Source organism: Chenopodium album, chromosome 4, assembly GCF_948465745.1.
Source record: "Chenopodium album chromosome 4, dcCheAlbu1.1, whole genome shotgun sequence".
Taxonomy (NCBI): domain Eukaryota; kingdom Viridiplantae; phylum Streptophyta; class Magnoliopsida; order Caryophyllales; family Amaranthaceae; genus Chenopodium; species Chenopodium album.
In genome coordinates, this window is record NC_137837.1 from 2,879,860 (window position 1) to 2,899,021 (window position 19,162).

The window sequence follows — 19,162 nt, forward strand, 5'->3', positions numbered from 1 at the left end:
AGTGTGAATTGACAACCATACCCTTAGTACTTCACCACTATCTTCCCTCTTGCCACCAATCACTAACACCTTGACACCACCACCCCAATTGATGACTTACACCACCACCCCAATTGATGACTAACACCACCACCACACTGATCGGCGACGACGACCACCACCACGACCACCCTGACCGGCGACCTACCACATCCCCTTCAAAGATGACCCACCACCTTCCCTCTTTGGCGAAAAGGTGGTGGTTTTTTTTTTTGACAACCGTACCAACCGGAGCTCAAAACCGGTTACCGGGCACGATAACCGGTTTTGGGCTCCGGTTACCATGGAATCAGTTAAGGTGCACGGTAACCGGAGCCCAAAATCGGTTACTGTGCGCGGTAACCGAAGCCCAAAACCGGTTACTGTGCACAATAACCGGTTTTGGGCTCCGATTATCGTGCACAGTAACCGGTTTTGGGCTTCGGTTACCGCGGTTGCCTAAAATAAAAAAAATATATATATTAAACCACCACCATCCCGTCGGCGAGGGAAGGTGGTGGGTTGTCATAGAGGAGGGTATGGTGGGTCGCCGATCAGGGTGGTGGTGGTCATCGCCGATCAGAAGGAGTTGTGGGTCGCCGGGAGGATAAGGGGTGGTGAAGTAATAAGGGTACGATTGTCCATTCACACTGAATGTTGGCGGTGATGATCATTTTTGTAGGCGGTGTTTAGCAATTCACAAATGGCTATAATTAATTCCTATGAATTGTCTAACCTTGTTTGGTTAGGATGAAGAAAGTTGCAAATCATGAGAATTTTGAGTTACCTAAGGGGGTTAGGTAATTAACTTCTCATGTTTTGTGGAAAGTCATTCCCCCATTTACACTTTTCATTGTCAACCAAACAACTCATCTATTTGTAAATTCCCATGATTTTCCACTTCCCCCATCTTCTTTGTACAACCAAACAAGCTTACCTGAGGGTCTCGAGTAAGATGTATAAGGTGTGTTATTTTTACTTGATTTTTCACTTATCTTTTCTAGTTATCTAAACTTATCATAATTTACCTGCACTTTTTTTAGAACTTATATGTCTTTTTATACCTTATTCCGAAATATATCTTATTTTAGTTGTAATTTGGAGTTGGATGACCCTTATTCGAACTTTTTTTTCTTCTTAAATTTAACTTATATAAACTTATTACATCTTAAATGAGTGAATATAATTTGAACAAAACAAGCCTTAAGCCGACCAATTGACCAGATTGGTAAATAAAAAAGACCTCTAGCGACAATTTGGTAAAAATACTTACTCCGGCGACAGTTTAATTTGGTAAAAAAAGCTAACAATATGCGACAATTTGGTAAAAATAATAAACTCCGACGACATTTAGACCAAAAAATTTATTTTTTCCCGACAAACTCTTTAAAAATCCTATTTTAATTTGTTTTGTGTTCTTAAATTTATTTTTTCCATTTAAAATTTTGAATTTACATGTCATCCTTTTTATTTCCAACCCCTTTTTAAAAAAAATTCGTTAATAAGGGGTATGAAACTTAAGTGAAAATTGATACTTACAGTTTTTTTTCTTCAAATTGTTATTTTTGTAAAAAAGGGTTGGTAAAATAACAAGAAAAACGAACTATATTAAGCATTCGCGAGTAATTTATCGATTTTTTTTTTGTATTTTTTGGGTTAATTGTCGCCTGAGATTATTTTATTTACCAAATTGTCGCTTAAGGTTAGTTTTTTTTACCAATTTGTCGCCGGAGTAAGTTTTTTTTACCAAATTGTCGCTAAGGGTCTTTTTTATTTACCAATCTGGTCAATTGACCTCCTTAAACCTTAAGAAGCCTTCAAACTCTCAATGCTCTTTTATCGACGTGTCATCAATCACTTAAATGAATTAATGCAATGTGAAACGAAGGTAATAATTCAAATGGTGAATTTGTGTTGTGCACATGAAACACCTTAAGTGCTCTTAAGTCTTAACTTTAAGTTAAATACTCTTCTCTCAATTGATATATTACTCTGCATATTTTAAATTTAAAGCATGCATTGCGTATATATAAATGTAGTGAATTCACATTGCAACTATAGTGTAACACTCTTCTTCAACAACCTTACATATCTATAGAGCAAATCATCAATGATCTTAGGAGCAGAAGTCATCATGGTTTTAACATTTACGATTTTGTATGAATCATATACAAGTCCATTACAATTTTAACTTCCCATGATAAGAAAAAAGTATAATAGACCCGAATCCTCCTAAGAATCAAACTTGAATGTACTTTCTATAATACCAGTAACAACAACAACAACAACAACAACAACAATAATAATAATAATAAAAGAATTATTTTGACAGTTGCCCATTATTTTTCTTCCAAATGCATCAAATTTCAGTTCATTGTTAACAAAATGCACATTTGAATAACATTGCACAAGAGGCTACACGATATTCCCCATTGATGATTTATAATAAGGGCCTGTTCATATTTACTGAATTGAGCTGAACTGAACTGATTGGAGCTGAACTGAACTGAACTGATTGGAGCTGAACTGAACTGAACTGAACTGAAAAATTAAAATGCATAAAACTGAACTGAACTGATCTGATTAGAGCTCAACTGAACTGAACTGATTGGAGCTGAACCTGAACTGAACTGAACTGAAAATAAGTAAATATGAAAAGGTCCTAAAACGTTAAGCGGTTGAAGTATGATTTTTCTTCTTGTAGCTAGATATAATTACATTAAGGGCCTGTTCATATTTACTGAACTGAGCTGAATTGAACTGAACTGATTGGAGCTGAACTGAACTGATTGGAGTTGAACTGAACTAAGCTGAAATGAATATTTTATGAGAGAGAGAAATTAAGAGCTGAACTGAACTGAACTGATTGGAGCTGAACTGAACTGAACTGAACTGAACTGATTGGAGTTGAACTGAACTGAAGTGAAAATAAGTAAATATGAACAGGCCCTAAGTTGATGTTTGTATGGTTTGACAGTTTTCCCCGACCCAAAGCTTCTCAACTTTGGCAGAATTCAATTGATTTAATAATATTTATATTACTCGCCTAATGTTCCTTTTACAAAAAAGGAAAAATTGATGGGAATAATCCCACCTTTTGAGCGTTGAAGATTAATAATCCCACCTTTGGGATTCTTTTTAATAATCCCACCTTTGATATCAATCCGCTCAAAATACTCCCGGGTGACCAGTGACCGGTTGAAGAGGTAATTTTTTTTATTAAGTTTATTTTACACGTGTCACAATTTGATTTGTCCAAAATTAAAAAAAAAAAAACACCACCTAAGCTACACCACAGCCACCACCATCCCCACCACCCAGACCGAAAACCACCGCCACCACTAACCGGACCCGAAACCAAACCACCGTACCGCTATCCACTCCAGCCAACCCAACCCTAAAACCACCTTCAAAAATCAACCCACAAGCAACCCCGTCTCCCCGCAACTAACCTTCGTCACCACGCCGCTCCGGCCAGCCATCCCCAACCCAACTCCGACCTTCCCTGTCCCCTATTTTCGGCGCGCCGATCTTACCTGTCCCCCATTCCCACCGCGCCTTCCTCCCCTAACCTCCATTCATGTCAAAAACCCACCAAATAAACCCAAAATCACCTTCCAATTTAATAATCGAAAATCCACCAAATCGAAGCCGGAGAAAAGGGTGGGAGGCCGAGATCGGGACGGAGGAAGGGGAGGGCTCGGGATTGTGGCGGAAAAATGATTTTCAAGGGTTGTCGGATGCTTGGTTTTCGATGGTTTTTGTGGGGGTGGAAGGGAGGTTGGTGGTTCGCGGGAGGCGGAGTTGATTTGGGCGATCGGCGTTGTTGGGTGGCTAGGGCTGGGCAGTTGATTGGTGGCGGGGAGGGTGGCAAGGGGCTGGCAGCTGATTGGTGGTGGGTGGGTTTTTTTTTTTTTTAAATGTATTTTATTTTATTTTTATTTTTTTGACCATTCATAGGCCATCACGTGTCAAATAACCTGTTATAACAGGTTACTTGACCTGTTGGGACTATTTAAAGTGAATTGATGTCAAAGGTGGGATTATTAAAAAGAATCCCAAAGGTGGGATTATTAATGTTCAACACTCAAAAGGTGGGATTATTCGCATATTCTAAGACAAATTCACCACTGAAAAAGCACCGAAAAGACAAGCAAAATCCAGTGTAATAAAAAATGGAAAAATTGAGTGAGGAAGATGTTCTTCCCAAACTCAATGAAATCCCAGAAAGTATTTTAGGGTTTATCAATAATCTAGGATTCAACCCTTCAAACTTTGAAGATCTAACAATTGAACTCGATACTAATTCTACCCATCTTCAAACCCATCTCCAAAATCTGCACAATACTCTCGGTAAATTGTTAATTTCATGGGGTTCTCGCTCAATTCGCGCCAAATCTTCTCTACAAGATTTCACCATTAATTTGGAAAATCTCAGCATTAAATCTTCCTACTGTAAGTTATATTTTCAAATTCACAAATTCCCTTTAAATTAATTTTTTGTTGTAATAATTTGAACTTATCAATTTTCAGATTTAACCCAGATTTTAATTTTGTTTGATAGGTGGAAATAGGGCTGAAAGTAAGAGGATTGAGAAGATTGTAGGCAAGGATTTGCAATACATTGCGAGAGAGTTGCGGCGGATTGATAGCATACGTGATTACGCAGGTGGGTTTTGGTAATTTCTTTGTCTTTTTGTTTTTTTATAGATATTTTTTATTTTGAAAGGTGAGATTTTTTTTAGAATTGTTAACATGATTTCTTAATTTCTCTGATTTCCTGTTTTTCTACATTTGATGATATGGTTTCTTTAGATGATGTGAGTACCTGTTTATTTGTGGTTAAGTTCTATCTTATAACATTGGCAATTGCTCAGAGATCATATTTTTTTCTATTTTGGTGTGTTTCAATTTGTCCCTTTTCGCAATATTGACATATTACTGGCTTAATCCTGCTTGTTATCGTCTGTGAAACGGTATATACGACTGTAAACGTGTAATGTATCGGATTTGGCAATAGCTTGTGAAGTTTTATTAGTTATTGGAATCCTGTGTTTTGGGCTTTGCTACTCGCTAGTACGTATTTTCTGCTCATTTTGTGATAGTAATTTGTCTTGTTGGACATTTCATGTGTATTGTCGATGTGTAGTGTTATTTGGCTTGTCTTTGGATGATAGTATGTTTGGTCATTGGGGGTTATGTATCGGGTAAAGTAACCTGGACTTAGATTAACCCTCTTTTGTGGTGTTTCTTTTTCTTATAATGAAATTAGGAGCCTTGGCTGTTGAACAGTTTTGGAGAGTTTGCAGTCACATTTGACATCTCAATTTTTGAAATCAAGTGATCCATTGTGTCAGTGGTAGAATCATTAGTGTACGATTCATGTATATTTGATGTTAGACAAGAACTCCTCATGTGGTCTGTCTAATGTTTGTTTATATTGTATTTGACACGATGAACTTATCTTTTTTTTTATTTATTGTCAAAATGTAATATATTGGTGCAAGTGTGCAATGTCATACTTAGTTTTGCAATATATGCCCCACATGCTTTATCAAGGACATTTCAGAAATATCTAAGGTCAAAGTAATGCTTGTATTCTCTCTCTATTTTTGCTTTGTTATCTTTTCTGCATGTTTAACTATATGACTTGCTCTGATAAGATGCACCCCAGCAATTGAGATTGTTACTTTCTCACTAAGGGATAATTAGACAATTTGTTAGTTGCATGCCTGCTGAAGTTGTTGCTAATTACGACTAAATGTAGGGGTTGCACTAAAGTTAGAAACACTGGTTGGTGATCTTGAGGATGCTGTATCTGCTTTGAATCGTCGCACTGGATATACTTTCTCAAAACTTGATCCAAGTCCATCAATCCCAGGAGTAATGATCGACTTTGCTCTGTACTCTCTACCTTTCATGTATGTGCATGTAGACTTGGAATGATAAGCATTATATTTTACAATATAAGATGGAAAAATGAAGAAAAGAGGCACTGGGGCAGCTGCAAATTAATGTCCTTCTGTTTATGAAATTGCAGTATTTTCACACAAAGTTAGACAATGTTCAGAGGGCTGTGAAGGCCATCAGCAATATTGAGGAACTTCTGTTGGGTTTACTGAAAGATCATCCTCAGTGGTGCAACCTCTTGAAGGCTGTTGATACCAGAGTGGATAAGACTTTGGGCGTGCTGAGGCCTCAGGTAATTGCTGATCATCGGAATCTTCTCGCTTCTCTAGGATGGCCTCCCAAATTTTTGGCATCAAACACACAATATGGGGAGGCTACAGGCATCCCAAATCCTTTAGTACTCATGGAAGGAGAAAAGAAACAGAGTTATTCTCAAAGTTTTCTAGCACTTTGTGCATTGCAGCATGTGCAGTTGCAGAGGGAGGAACGACACCTAATTTTGTTGGGACAAAAGAAAGAAGAAACTCTAGGGCTTTGGGCCATCGATGAATTGGTGTCTTCGATAGCATCAAGGGTTGAGCATCATCTGCTCAAATGGATTAATCAGCCTGAGCTAATGTTTGCTCTTGTTTATAAAATTACACGTGATTTTATTGAAGGAGTGGATGATGTTTTGCAGCCTTTAATTGATGAGGCAAGGCTAGTCAGTTGTAGTGCTAAGGAAGCTTGGGTGTCGGCAATGGTGCAAGTTCTCTCTGGATTCTTGGGAAAAAATGTGTTCCCTCTTCTTGCTGAGAGATACAGAGAGAAAAACAATAAGTCAGATGCTATTTCTTCTTGGCTTCACCTGATTGATGAAATTGTAAGATTTGATAAACGAATGCAATCATTCATCAGTTCAGAAACATATCTTTTTCCGGGTTCTTTAAGAAATATGTCTGCTTTGTTTGCATTTTGTGATAGACCTGATTGGCTCCGTATATGGGCTAAGATAGAGCTAAAGGATGCATGGAAAAAACTAAAACCGGAACTGAAGGATGAGCGAGCTTGGTGTATTGATCATAAAGCAAAGACAGAAATTGATCAGTATTTTCTATCTACAAGAGAAGATCATAAAGCTCCTTTAGCTGCAGAATATGCTCTTAAGACAGCCTGGGAAATGATCCAGCGTAGTCAGACTCTGCCAGGTACTGCACGTCGAATACAGTTCATTCGATCAGCACCTGGCAAAATCCTTTGGCGCTTCTTTAAACTTTTGCTTTCGAGGCGTAAGAGTGCTGACTTTTCTGCTTATGATGGTGAAGATAGTATAGTTAAAGTCTGTCGTTTGATCAATGCAGCCAGGTTTTCTGAATTCAAATTGCTAGAATGGAGTGATGATGTTGATCTTTTGGAATTGAGACTTGCTGAAAAGGGACTAAATGTCGATCCTAAGTTTGATGCAGCGAATGGTGGTTGCTTCTTTGAAGAAGAGATCGATAACTTAATTGAGATGGAGACCACTTGGCTCATGGAGTTAATCACTCATGTTCTTCACCAGTTTGAAAATCATTCGTACTATTACTTCCATGATGTGGAACAATTTGAGCAAGTTACTGAAGGGGAGACAACTATATCTGATGATCTTGTTGGAGCACTGGATTACTTGAGAAGCCGGCTTCTTCTGCTAAAAGAAAATCTTAATGTTAATGATTTCTTGGATACATGGAGAAGTATAGCTGATGGACTTGACCATTTCACATTTTGCAGTCTTCTCTCTCTTAATGTTCGATTCTCAGATAGGGGAGCTAAACAGTTGATCGTTGATATGCAAGGTTTGTTCTTTGCTTTCAAGACTTTATGTGCTCGACCAGAAGCATTTTTCCCATGCATCAGGGATTTGCTAAAGCTCTTGAAATTGGGTACGAAGGAGGTGGAGGATTTGAAGTCTAATCTCATCAACCATGCAAAAAGTTCTGATAGTTTGTTAACTTATAGTATAACCAGCTTATCTGTAGATCAGACATTACAGATATTGAATAGCAGAAAATTTTTAGTCTGAGAAATCGGAGTCAGAAATACAGTTTACTCTTCCACTCTTTCTTTTCATCCGAATTCGGTCTGAGTATATGAGCAGTAAGCATCACTATAGTTTATCGGCTGCTCAGCAGCAGGCATGCAAAGATCTTGCGTTGAAATGCTGTTATATTTTCACGTATTTATGTACCATAACTTACATAACTATGCTAACTTTCATCTTAATTTTATCACACCTTATTAGATTTCCAGAAGTAAATAGGTGATCATAATGTACTAATGTACTTGTATGACATTCCTCTTTGCTAAATTGCTAGAAAAAAACGTGGGAGTATGATCATCAAACGATTTGTATAAGATTCCTCTACAATACGATTTCACAAGTGACGCTAAACATGTGAGACTCAAAATTCTTGTGATAAAAGAGTGTGGACATCTAGTTCTAGTCCTTTTCAAGACATTATATTGATTATGTACCTTCATTGAATGGTTAAGTTGAAGATCTTGAAATCAATATTGATACAGTCTAAACTTGGCGAAATGGGATGAATTCGATTGTATATCATGGTGTTTTGATGATCCTCTCTAGCAAATGGAACAATAATCGTGACTTGATATGCTAATCCGCTTATTCTTACATAACAATTTTTTTTTTTAATTTTTTAGAAGAACATAACAAATTTTTTGATTGTAAATTAAAACTCTATTTAAAAATTTCACAATAATCAACAACATTAATCCATCCATTATCCCTAAATCCATAATATATTCACTTAACTTCGACTATACTTGGCAATACATTTCAAACATCTTAAATGATTATAACTTTTGATAAACACCTTAAATAACATTTTAGAAGATCTAAAATGAGATGTTACTTTTGATAATGTCTAATACTCTAATGTACTAATCAATTAAGGGATTGTACTTTTCAACTTATTTTCAGTTATGTTCAGTTCCTAATTTCCTTATCTCATAAAATGTTCAGTTTAGTTCAGAACAGACCCTAACTTATCAATTTCGGCTATAAACTTAATAATTTCAATTAAATTATCAGTTTCACATTTCATCTCGTATTCGGATATTGTATAGGATATCGTTGCCAAACATAGCCTTCGATACTCTTTCAAATGGGCTTTACCAACAATGGTCCATATGGCTATTTGGCCAACATCAAACATAAGGGAAAAGGTATTTATAGCAAGGTCCTTTTTTTTTTGTTTTTGTTTTTATTTATTTATTTTCCTTTTTATTTAGCATCTTCTTCACCACTTCTGCTAGACTACTTGTTTCAGCATGCCATAGCAATTCCCCAATTCCACTCTCTCTCCTCTCTTCTTCTTCCCACAAACCCTAATTTAATGGCGGTTGCTGCTATTGGTCAAATCAATTTGCAGGAGTTACCTTCCTATGGCTCCCGAACCGTCGATTGTTTCCAGAAATTGGAACAAATTGGAGAAGGCACTTACGCGTAATCATCTTTCTTCTCCCTTTTTTTCTTTTTTCCAATTTTTGATTTTGGTTTTGAGTTTTGATCATGTTGTTGATTTCTGGGTTGATTTGTTTATAGTTGCTTTGATTGCCTAATTTTTGATCTGGTATACAGAAGTAGGGTTTCACAAGAATTAAATTTTAGTTTATTATGAAATTAAAATGTGTGATTTTGAATTATTAGAGTAAAATTAGATAAAATTTGGGTTTAATTGGCGAATGGAGGTAGTAAAATTGTAGGACTGCAATAGTTTGATGCTGAAACCCTTTTTGTGGTGTTTTCATTTTGGACAGGAATCAAAGATTATAAAGATGGAAATTTTAGGGTTTGATATTGAATCGTTTTTAACATTTCTGGGTATTTATTAGATTATTTGTTTGTTGAGGTTTATCAAATTAACTTAAAATTATAAAGGTGTGGAATTGTGGATTGCAGAAGAGGCATGAGTTTGCCTTGGCCAGAACTGGGGTTTGGGATGTGGTGTATGTTCAAAGAGAAACAGTGGTGGTGGTGTGTTGGGTTGCGAATTAGCTAGAAAGAGGCAGGTGATCAGGAGAGGGAATAGGTGGATGGGATCGGGCTGAGACGGGTGAATTAAAAGGTGAAGGAACGGGGATTGGCGGCTTAGATGGCTAGAGAAAGGGGAAGCTTTTAGATGTTCATCTTATTCGATGATAATTGAATGTAGTGTGTTTAGGTATGTTCTACAATACAAGAAGCAATTGTAATTAGGTTTAGATTCCAGGTATAACTGAGATTATATTCTTAAACACATATCTAACACTGGAAGTGAAACAGTTGCTGCTTTACTTTTCTCAACTTAATTTGATTGAGATTTGTAACATTTCTATGTTGGCTAATTAAATTTGCACTAGATAATTTTCCTTAACAAATTTAAAGGAAACTAGTAAGATGTTATCTTAGTAACTTCTGACTTGGCTGGTCAACTGATTTGCTGTGACTGGGGTAGTTGTAGAATAGAGTACATCTCTTTTAGCCTGACATATTACATTTGTCAGGCCTATTTGTGGGCTTTGTTCATAATTTAGAGAGCTTATACATATCTATCACAATCATTTTGTTGAAATATCCATTTATGATGTGGTACAAACAAGTCGACAACCATTAAGACCTCTACATGTTATGTACTCTAGGATCAGCTTTTTTAGCAGTTTTTCTGTCTTGACAGGATGGAGATTATGATTATTGCAGGCTTTTAATTACTTTTTGGTCACACAATTATAGTCAAATGTATTGGTAGATATTGTGGTTGAAGAATTCCTTTATAATTGTAAATGTAAGACCAGACAAAAGAAGTTGCAATTGTATGTTGATATGGATGGCATCCTGGTTGATCTACTTGGTGGGACAGGCTTTTCAATTTTTGTTTGATACTTTTCAAATGTGTATGTATGGTAACTGCCTGATATTAGCCTACCTTTTCTCTAGCTTCTCCAGGAACCATAGATGAGTTTTTTTTGTCTTACATCATATTTTCTCCATTACTCTTACTCAATATCATGGTTCTAATTTGCATTGAAGCCAGTGTTAATTTCTTTGCTTTCTCCTTCCTGTATCAGTGTATAAACAATGTATGAATGAACTTCCTAAGTTTTTTCTTTTTTTTTTTCTACTTGCAGGCAAGTATACAAGGCTACAGAAATTCAAACTGGGGAAACTGTTGCTTTAAAGAAAATTAGAATGGAGAATGAAAAGGAAGGGGTATGCATTCTGGCTACAAACAATCTATGTTGACTATTTGAAATATCATTATGCATTAAGTAGCAATTCTCAGTGCTTAATCTACAAGATGTGTAATTCATTTTATTGACTTTCCAGTTTCCAATCACTGCCATACGTGAAATCAAAATTCTGCAGAAGCTGCAACATGAAAATGTAGTCAAATTAAAAGAGATTGTGGCTTCTCCAGGTGAGATATATTGGCTGTCAACAGTATTCCTGTCACCTAAATATATGTTGGATAATTATTATTCATACGTGGATCGATCATTTTCTCATGGTATGTTTTTTCTCAGGTCAAGAGAAAGATGAGCAAGGGAGGCCAGGCAAGTATATGTGGCAGTGCCTTGTATTTTTCATATTTTGGCGCCCACATTATAACATTATTCATTATTTTTGTCTAAATGGAATTTGTGTGCTTCCTCTGTTAACTATCTATATGAAGGTGGCATTTACATGGTCTTTGAGTACATGGATCATGATTTAGCTGGCCTTGCGCGTTGTGCTTCGATATTTTCTGTTCCACAGATCAAGGTTAGGTATCCTTCTCAAAATATTAATTAAAAGAGTATGTGATTTTTTAAACAACTATCTAGTGATGTTTTTTTTTTTTTTGAACTTCAGTGCTATATGAGGCAGCTTTTGATGGGACTTCACTATTGTCATGTGAACAAAGTACTGCATCGTGATATAAAAGGTTTCAATGAAGCAGATATTCTCTGTTTTCCTGATTGGTACTGCACGTATACGTGGATTAATATTGATAATTATGCTGTTTTGTTTGTAATGCCAGGTGCAAATCTTCTTATAGACAACAAGGGAACTTTGAAGCTTGCAGATTTTGGCCTTGCTCGGTTTTTTGCAAATGAGCATAATGGAAATCTTACCAATCGTGTCATTACCCTGTGGTATAGGTATCTATTTGATTCGTTGAATAATGATTGTATCTCTTAGTAAATTTTGTTTATATACAAAGTCAAAATTCATGTGGTTTCTTTCAGAATTCTATTCTAGATCAATTGCTGATGTATGTTAACTGTTGCAGACCTCCTGAGCTGCTACTTGGCAGTACTAAGTATGGTCCTGCTGTTGATATGTGGTCAGTAGGCTGTATCTTTGCAGAGCTTCTGGATGGGAAACCTTTATTTTCTGGGAAAGATGAGGTAAAGAAGCCCTTTTCTCACTTACAAATGAATATATAAGTAAAATCTATCACTTACCAGAAATAGAGGGAGCTTGAGGATTGAAATAGAGTGTTTCTATTCCTAGATATGTAGATTAGTCTCTTGCTTTGTTAAGGAGCTATTCTTGACTGCAAGGACAAACTTTAACTTGAGTGCACTGCAGCATTATGATGCGTGCACCATGCTGTTTCCACCATTCAATGTGGTACTTTTAGTCCTGAGATGCAAACCTATGAGATATTTGGGGGCCTGCTTCCTTGTAATATTTGCTAATCATTGAATTCTATGTTTTTGTTATTTTGTGCTTTGGGATATTTTAGCCAGAGCAAATAAATAAGATCTTTGAGCTGTGTGGAGCGCCAGATGACTCTAATTGGCCTGGGGTCACAAAACTACCTTGGTATAGCAATTTCAAACCAAATAGGCCTTTGAAGAAGCGCCTTCGGGATCATTTTAGACTGTAAGTTTGGGTGTTGCAAAAATTGTGAATAAACTTGTTAACATAAATATAACACTAGTTTTCTTTGTGGTAGCCTTGATCGCCATGCTTTGGAGTTGCTGGAGAAGATGCTGATTCTTGATCCTGCACAGGTATGAAAATGCGGGTTACTTTCATTTACAATTGGTTGGTTATTGCTTTTTATGATTTTTCCCTGTAGAAGGAATTGAAACGTGATAAGAGCTGGTTACAATGACCTTGTATTATTTATTATTATTTGTTTATAACCTGTTAGTTGCTTCATTTCATCGTTTCGAGTTTGTTTAACAACGATTAACAAGACAATCATTTATTTTTATTCTTTATTCCACATTTTTAATTCTCTAGTTGGTGTTGATACAGAGGATCTCTACCAGAGATGCACTTGATGCTGAGTATTTTTGGACTGATCCTTTGCCTTGTGATCCTAAGAGGTTCCTTTCCTCCTTCGTGTGAAAATTTTCAGCATTTGCACATAAAAGTTATGCTAAAATGGATTTTACTCCCTGCTATTTTAGTTCCTTACTAAGCACAACTCTTTTGTGAAACAGTTTACCAAAATATGAATCATCACATGAATACCAGACAAAGCAGAAACGTCAAAAGCAAAGACAGCACGAGGAAGCCGCAAAACGTCAGAAACTGCAGCATCCCCCTCTATATACTCGTGCGCCCATTCAGTCTGGTCAAGCCCATGGTCAGATGCAAGCTGGTCCTAATCAGCCCATGCATGGCTCTCAACATTCTGTTCCTTCCGGGCCTGGCCATCATGGGAAGCCACGAGGACCCTCTAGATATGCGCAGGGTGGAAATCCTAGTGGGGGACGTAATCGTCCTAACCGTGGAAATCAAGGTGGTGATAGAGGCTATGGCAGTGGCCCGTACATGCAACATGGACGAGGCCAAGGATATGGTCCAAGTAGCATGCCAGTTGCCGGCCCACGAGGTGGTGCTTCAGGTGGTTATGATGGTGGACGAAATTACCAGCAAGGTGGTCCTTATGATGGTTCCGGTGCTGGCCGAGGATCAAACATGATGGGCAGGAAACATAATCAGCCGCATGGTTGGCAGCAGTAATCTTACAGTCTCAACAGGAAACAGAATTGTAGGCTTTGCAATGAGCAGAGCTGCCGTGTTTTGCTAGCAAATACTCTGGTGACTGATTGTAATGACAACCCCTGCAATTTCAGTGAAGCTGAGATGTAGTCTGGTAAAAAAATTTGCAGGAGCTTTTTGTGACTGATGTACGGTGTAGGTTATGTTGCACAATCAGGGAGTTCTGGAGTATATGTTGTCATGTTGATGTATTAATAATTATCTTTTTGGTTAATGAGCTTTATGTGAGAAGATCCATGCCGTTATGCATCCCTGCTGACTTTACTGAGTAGCCTCACCATAATCTTACTGTTTTAATAAATTTGTTTTTTTTTTTTTTTTTTTTTTTTTGTTTTTGTTTTTGTTTTTTTTTTTTTTTTGGTGTTTAGAGAGCTACAAGGACGAGTGATGAGAAAGTAGTGGTCATAACTAAAATTCATACTAAGTATAACATAAAATATAGTGGCGGAAATGGTCTATGAAAGCAGCATAAAGTCTAGTTTGTACAAGGCATCTGAGTAATTAAAGTGATATTTGCATTGCATAAGTTTGGTTCCATATGATCCTAGTTAGTTCTTACGCTAATCATTCTCGAATTTTTGCATTCTAGAGCTATATGATTAATTTTGAGTGTGTGAAATTTAAGATTCGGAGTAAAGTTTTAGTACATCTTTATTATATGTATTTAGGCTTCGAGTTAAGCTGTTAAAAGAGAAGGTTTAATAGTAGTTTGAGGGCACATTTATAGGGAATTTGAGCTTATAGCCGAACTCGAGTTGTGGCTTGAAGTAACAATATAGGACTAGTAGTCTTGATTGAGTGTCCTATTATTAATTCAAGCCATAACAACTCGAGTTTTACTTGTTTGCGTTTATGTTTTTTTGAACAATAATCGAAAGTTCCAACACTAAACTTTGATCCTCTTATTAGAGTATTAAATCCAAACAAATAACACGTTTGAATGTAAGACAAACTTGAATGAGGAGTCTCAAATATATATAATCGAGCTAAAGATCGAAATTATTATACATCTCTTAGTTACAAAAGGATAGTTACAAAATTAAGTTGCACAGTATTGATGATAATCAAGAGAAAGAATGAAAGATATGCAAAGTAAATATCTACTTTTAATTACGGAGTACATGCATTTTTTTGGGAAGGAATGATACAAATAAATGCATAATCAACTCAAGAAATACAAGAAGATGATTATGCTGCCTCTCACCCTCACTTATTCTTCATTATATCTTCTTCTTTAAACCCTTCTAACAACCTTTTCCGGACTTATTTGTACCATTGCACCTCCCATGTTAATCGATCTAACTATATTACTATCTTCGAATTAGAAAAAATTAAAATCGATACAAAAGATTTAGAAATTTTTTTATCCTCACGGTAACATTGTTCGATTATGATTTAGTGTCACCTAAACCTTCGTTTCCAAAATTAGACAGCAATGTGAAAGAGAGTATGTACTGTCATCATGTACGTTAGTTGGTGTTACTGTAACAGGAAAAACAATTTCTACAAAAGATTGACTGAATGAGATTAAAACGAATTAAGTAGAGGTTTATGGCGTGTAGGGTTTAGGCTTAGGCATATTTTTGACAATGCCACAAAGAACAGCATTATCAGGGATGTTGTATTCATCCCTGAGTACACGTTCGGGTGTAGGAACACTAATGTAGAGTTGTTGCCCTAAGTACGCCCTCTCCATACACTCGTTCCTTACGTTCCACATCCCTACGTTGTCGAATGTCAACAATATTGCTGCCCATGATTTTGGGTATACTTGTATGTTGTACTTGCTTACTGCATCCAATAAGTTGTAGTTCTTCCTTTTCTCTGGAGTCCATGTTCCTACTTCAATCCTGTTATCATTTCAATAATATAGCGTCATTGTCTATTATTTACTGATAGAAAATACTCGTAAAAATATAATGCAATACCACATGGCACATGCAGAGATGCATGGAAAAAAAAGTGAGTCGAACTTTTAAGAATATAATACATGTAATGAATACAAGTCATTTTAAGAGAAGATTTTTAAAATATGTTTGTGCATGCATGCACTTTTAATGCAGTGTATTATGAGACGGAGGAAGTATGTGATATGAAAACTTACGCGACAGGGAAAAAGGAATATCCAGCCAAGTGAAAGGTCTGAACACTCTTCTCATGATTCTCAAAGATGACCTCGATAAAGTCCCTATGTTTGAAGTTGAGCACAATTGGTGCAAGGGTAATCTTGTCAAGTTGGTCAACATTTGCTGGTGGATCGTCGCCAATGTTATCATACTTAAACACCTTATCAGCGGCTTCGTAGTACTCCGCCAGCTTCAAGGGTGTCACGGTATCAATGTGGGATACGCCGTTGACAGCATATCGAAGTTTGCCATCGATAGTGTTGGCCGTGGTTGCGAGCTTAACTGTACGAGTAATGTTAATTTGACCATAATGAAATGATCCTTGAGGGTTGGGCCTAGCTGCACTCGCGGTTAGGTTCCACCTGAAGGACCGGAATTGGTTCAAGGACCAAGCCCAGCCGGTGGGTGCCTCCGGTAGGGCGTTGGAAGCCGGACCTTTACCGTTGGTGTATCGGATTTTTCCCGTGGCTTGGAGGTGGTACTTAGTAAACCTAGGGACAAAGAAAGACACAAGTGTAGATATTAAGATTTTTATGCATGTGAAATCCTGTTATGTACCCCCACAATGTTACTTGTTACATATATGTATTAAATTTCGGACTCAAAATCTTCTGTTCCATAATTTATGGCACGTATAATATGAAGGACTACTTCGTATTATACACTATACACTTCTTATTTATCGTGTTACCAAAATTAGTTGTGTATATAGATAAATCAAGGGTTTATGCAAACAACCTTTGAACTATAACATATTGTATGTAAATGTAAGGTTGAATGAATGTGACTCTTATACCTAGCGCGGTCCAAAATTTATCTTAATAATGGTAATTATTAGTTTACCTGACGGATGCAACCATGTAGTAGTCCTTGGGGTCTTGGTTAGCAGTTACAAGAACACCGAAACATTGGCCTAGATGAACATCGAGAGAGTCATACTCGTTTTGAACCGTGTGTGATCCCTCTAATTCAATAAGCTTCATTTTGTGACCTTGAATTCTAAAGTTAAGGGAATTCTTCAACCCTACATTGCAAATCCTATATTTGTATGTTTTTCCTGGCTTCATTGTGAAGAGAGGCTCCTCTTTTTCGTCACCCACCTTGCCTTGCTTCCCATTTATAAGGACACCGTCTGGCCTGCCTATAGACTTACCTTGATCCAAGGTCTTTCTAAGAGCTTTGTGGCTTTGTTTGTACCAATCGCCAATTAGTACTGTGTAGTCATCCTCGGGATCAGCATAAGGAACTGGGATGAGAAGACGGCTGTTTACTCTTAGCCCACCATACCCACCGGCTGCCTTTAGGAAGCCGGTGGTTGGGTAGTAGTAGTAGGAACCAATTTGATCTTTCACTTGGAATCGATACGTGTAGTTTGTGCCCGGTTGGATAGGGCACATTGTACCTGGTGTACCGTCTTGCCATGAGTTCTTTCTTTGTTGGATCCCAGCCCTATAATAATTTCAAAGGAGAAACATACATGTTACTTAGAAAATTATTTAATTCAGTGCTTAGGCTGGCCAAATTAAACTTAAATCAATTCGAGTCATATTTGATCAATTTTAGATTTAATTAGGTTGAAGGGAATCAGCGACGTGCTAAGATGAAATTACATACAAAAGAAAATTGAACCAAATTAAAGAAGATACACACCATGTAAACAACAATGGCTCGTCGAGTTGATTAAAAACATTGACAACGATGTTGTTGTTGGTGGTGGTATTTAAGTTCGGTCCTGGAAATTGGCCATTAATAAGAATAACTTGTTGAGGAACGCCTAGGGGAGAAAGCGTACCATACGTAACCTTCCAATCGAAGTACAAGTATGGATCCTCAGCTTGTGCTACCATTAATATCGAACATAATAGAAATGGTAAAGATGAGAAAATTATCGCTATTTTACCCATCTTTAAAAATTTCGAGAGATCTAGATGATCACTCTAGGATAATAATGTTGAATTTTAATTAATCTTGTTCGATTGTTGACTTATTTATAAATATGAAAAATGGTAATTTGATTAGTGATGACAACAAGATATTCGTTAACTTGATAATGTCTGTTTTTAACTCCATGCATTTCATTTAGTAATGTTCCTAATATTACGTTCTCCCTTCCAATGTTTCTTCTATTTTGGGGTTTTTCAAACTTTTAATCTGTCCATTAATAATCATAGAATTTCTATAGTTGTCTAAAACTGTATTAGTCTGTAAAATTACAACCGAGTTTACATGAAATTATCATGTAATCTATCATAGATAAAATTAAAATTTGACGAAAAACTCAAATTAAAATTAATTTGACCAAAAACTTATAAATAACCATTATGTTATTTATGTATCATAAGAAGTATTTGCAAATTGTGTGAAATCATTAACATATAAATAATACGGAGTACTAAGTAGTAATCACTCCGATTAGATATACAAGTATGTAATATAATCAATCAATCATCAATCAATAAATCATCAATAAATTATTAATTATTAATCTATCTATAAACCTATACTAAAGGCGAAACCTGGAATGACAATTGTCATTTCCTAGTTAAAAATTTTCCCGCCTTTTTTTCGATATTTTAATGGCATTCATTTTATAACCTACAATAATAGTTATTTCCAATTTAACAATATATTTAATCCCATTATACTCAATTTTTTGTACATATATTTTATATACTAGGAAACTTTTAGTTACATAAATACTAAGATAGATTTAAAATAAGGTATTGTAATATATTAATTTCCAATATTATTATAATATTGTCAATATCAATTTTTTTTTCTCCAACTTTCATTATTTGACAATAAAATTTATTTTAATTAAAAAAAATATCATTTGGTAGCATACTTTATATAAATCTTAAAATTATATAACATTTATGAGAACAAAATCATTCTATTATAGTATACATAACATATATTGGAAAATTTAATCTAATTAGTCTAATATTTATATTTGATTACTAAAAAAAAATAAAAACTCCTATTACTCACTAAAAATATATTTAAAAAATTGATTACGAAATATTGATTATTCTAAAGTAAAATGAAATCAAATAATTCGCATATGGGTACAAACCTAAGC

At 36.0% G+C, this 19,162-nt stretch overlaps 3 protein-coding genes across 4 annotated transcripts; 2 read left to right on the forward strand and 1 right to left on the reverse strand.

Moving 5' to 3' along the window:
• Positions 1-4,155: 4,155 nt before the first annotated feature.
• LOC145626320 (RINT1-like protein MAG2L) lies at positions 4,156-8,203 on the forward strand. Of its 2 annotated transcripts, XM_081678749.1 has the most exons (5): positions 4,156-4,473; positions 4,583-4,687; positions 5,786-5,901; positions 6,059-7,115; positions 7,269-8,203. In XM_081678749.1, exons 1-5 carry the CDS (start codon positions 4,194-4,196, stop codon positions 7,967-7,969), a joined length of 2,259 nt encoding a protein of 752 aa, XP_081534875.1. In that variant the 5' UTR covers positions 4,156-4,193; the 3' UTR covers positions 7,970-8,203. The 2 variants fall into 2 exon arrangements, with proteins under 2 accessions (XP_081534875.1, XP_081534874.1); XM_081678748.1 differs by having other exon boundaries at positions 6,059-8,203.
• A 981-nt stretch (positions 8,204-9,184) lies between these two features.
• LOC145628537 (cyclin-dependent kinase C-1-like) lies at positions 9,185-14,203 on the forward strand. Its single transcript, XM_081680860.1, has 12 exons — positions 9,185-9,415; positions 11,077-11,158; positions 11,276-11,366; positions 11,473-11,502; positions 11,622-11,710; positions 11,801-11,873; positions 11,970-12,090; positions 12,222-12,339; positions 12,681-12,820; positions 12,894-12,951; positions 13,202-13,272; positions 13,390-14,203. Exons 1-12 carry the CDS (start codon positions 9,306-9,308, stop codon positions 13,913-13,915), a joined length of 1,509 nt encoding a protein of 502 aa, XP_081536986.1. The 5' UTR covers positions 9,185-9,305; the 3' UTR covers positions 13,916-14,203.
• Positions 14,204-15,503: 1,300 nt separating this feature from the next.
• On the reverse strand, positions 15,504-17,984 carry LOC145627067 (L-ascorbate oxidase homolog). The gene is made up of 4 exons (XM_081679466.1): positions 17,731-17,984; positions 16,924-17,529; positions 16,059-16,571; positions 15,504-15,804 (listed from the first exon to the last, which is right to left on the reverse strand). Exons 1-4 carry the CDS (start codon positions 17,982-17,984, stop codon positions 15,504-15,506), a joined length of 1,674 nt encoding a protein of 557 aa, XP_081535592.1.
• Between the last annotated feature and the right edge of the window lie 1,178 nt (positions 17,985-19,162).

Coding starts and splice junctions, on each gene's coding strand:
- LOC145626320 (XM_081678748.1), top strand. CDS start 4,194: ATGGAAAAATTGAGTGAGGAAGATGTTCTTCCCAAACTCAATGAAATC. Junction 4,688..5,785: donor TAGCATACGTGATTACGCAG/GTGGGTTTTGGT, acceptor GACTAAATGTAG/GGGTTGCACTAAAGTTAGAA. Junction 5,902..6,058: donor CAAGTCCATCAATCCCAGGA/GTAATGATCGAC, acceptor ATGAAATTGCAG/TATTTTCACACAAAGTTAGA.
- LOC145628537 (XM_081680860.1), top strand. CDS start 9,306: ATGGCGGTTGCTGCTATTGGTCAAATCAATTTGCAGGAGTTACCTTCC. Junction 12,091..12,221: donor GTCATTACCCTGTGGTATAG/GTATCTATTTGA, acceptor TAACTGTTGCAG/ACCTCCTGAGCTGCTACTTG. Junction 12,340..12,680: donor TATTTTCTGGGAAAGATGAG/GTAAAGAAGCCC, acceptor GGGATATTTTAG/CCAGAGCAAATAAATAAGAT.
- LOC145627067 (XM_081679466.1), bottom strand. CDS start 17,984: ATGGGTAAAATAGCGATAATTTTCTCATCTTTACCATTTCTATTATGT. Junction 17,530..17,730: donor GAGCCATTGTTGTTTACATG/GTGTGTATCTTC, acceptor AAATTATTATAG/GGCTGGGATCCAACAAAGAA. Junction 15,805..16,058: donor TATTCCTTTTTCCCTGTCGC/GTAAGTTTTCAT, acceptor AAATGATAACAG/GATTGAAGTAGGAACATGGA.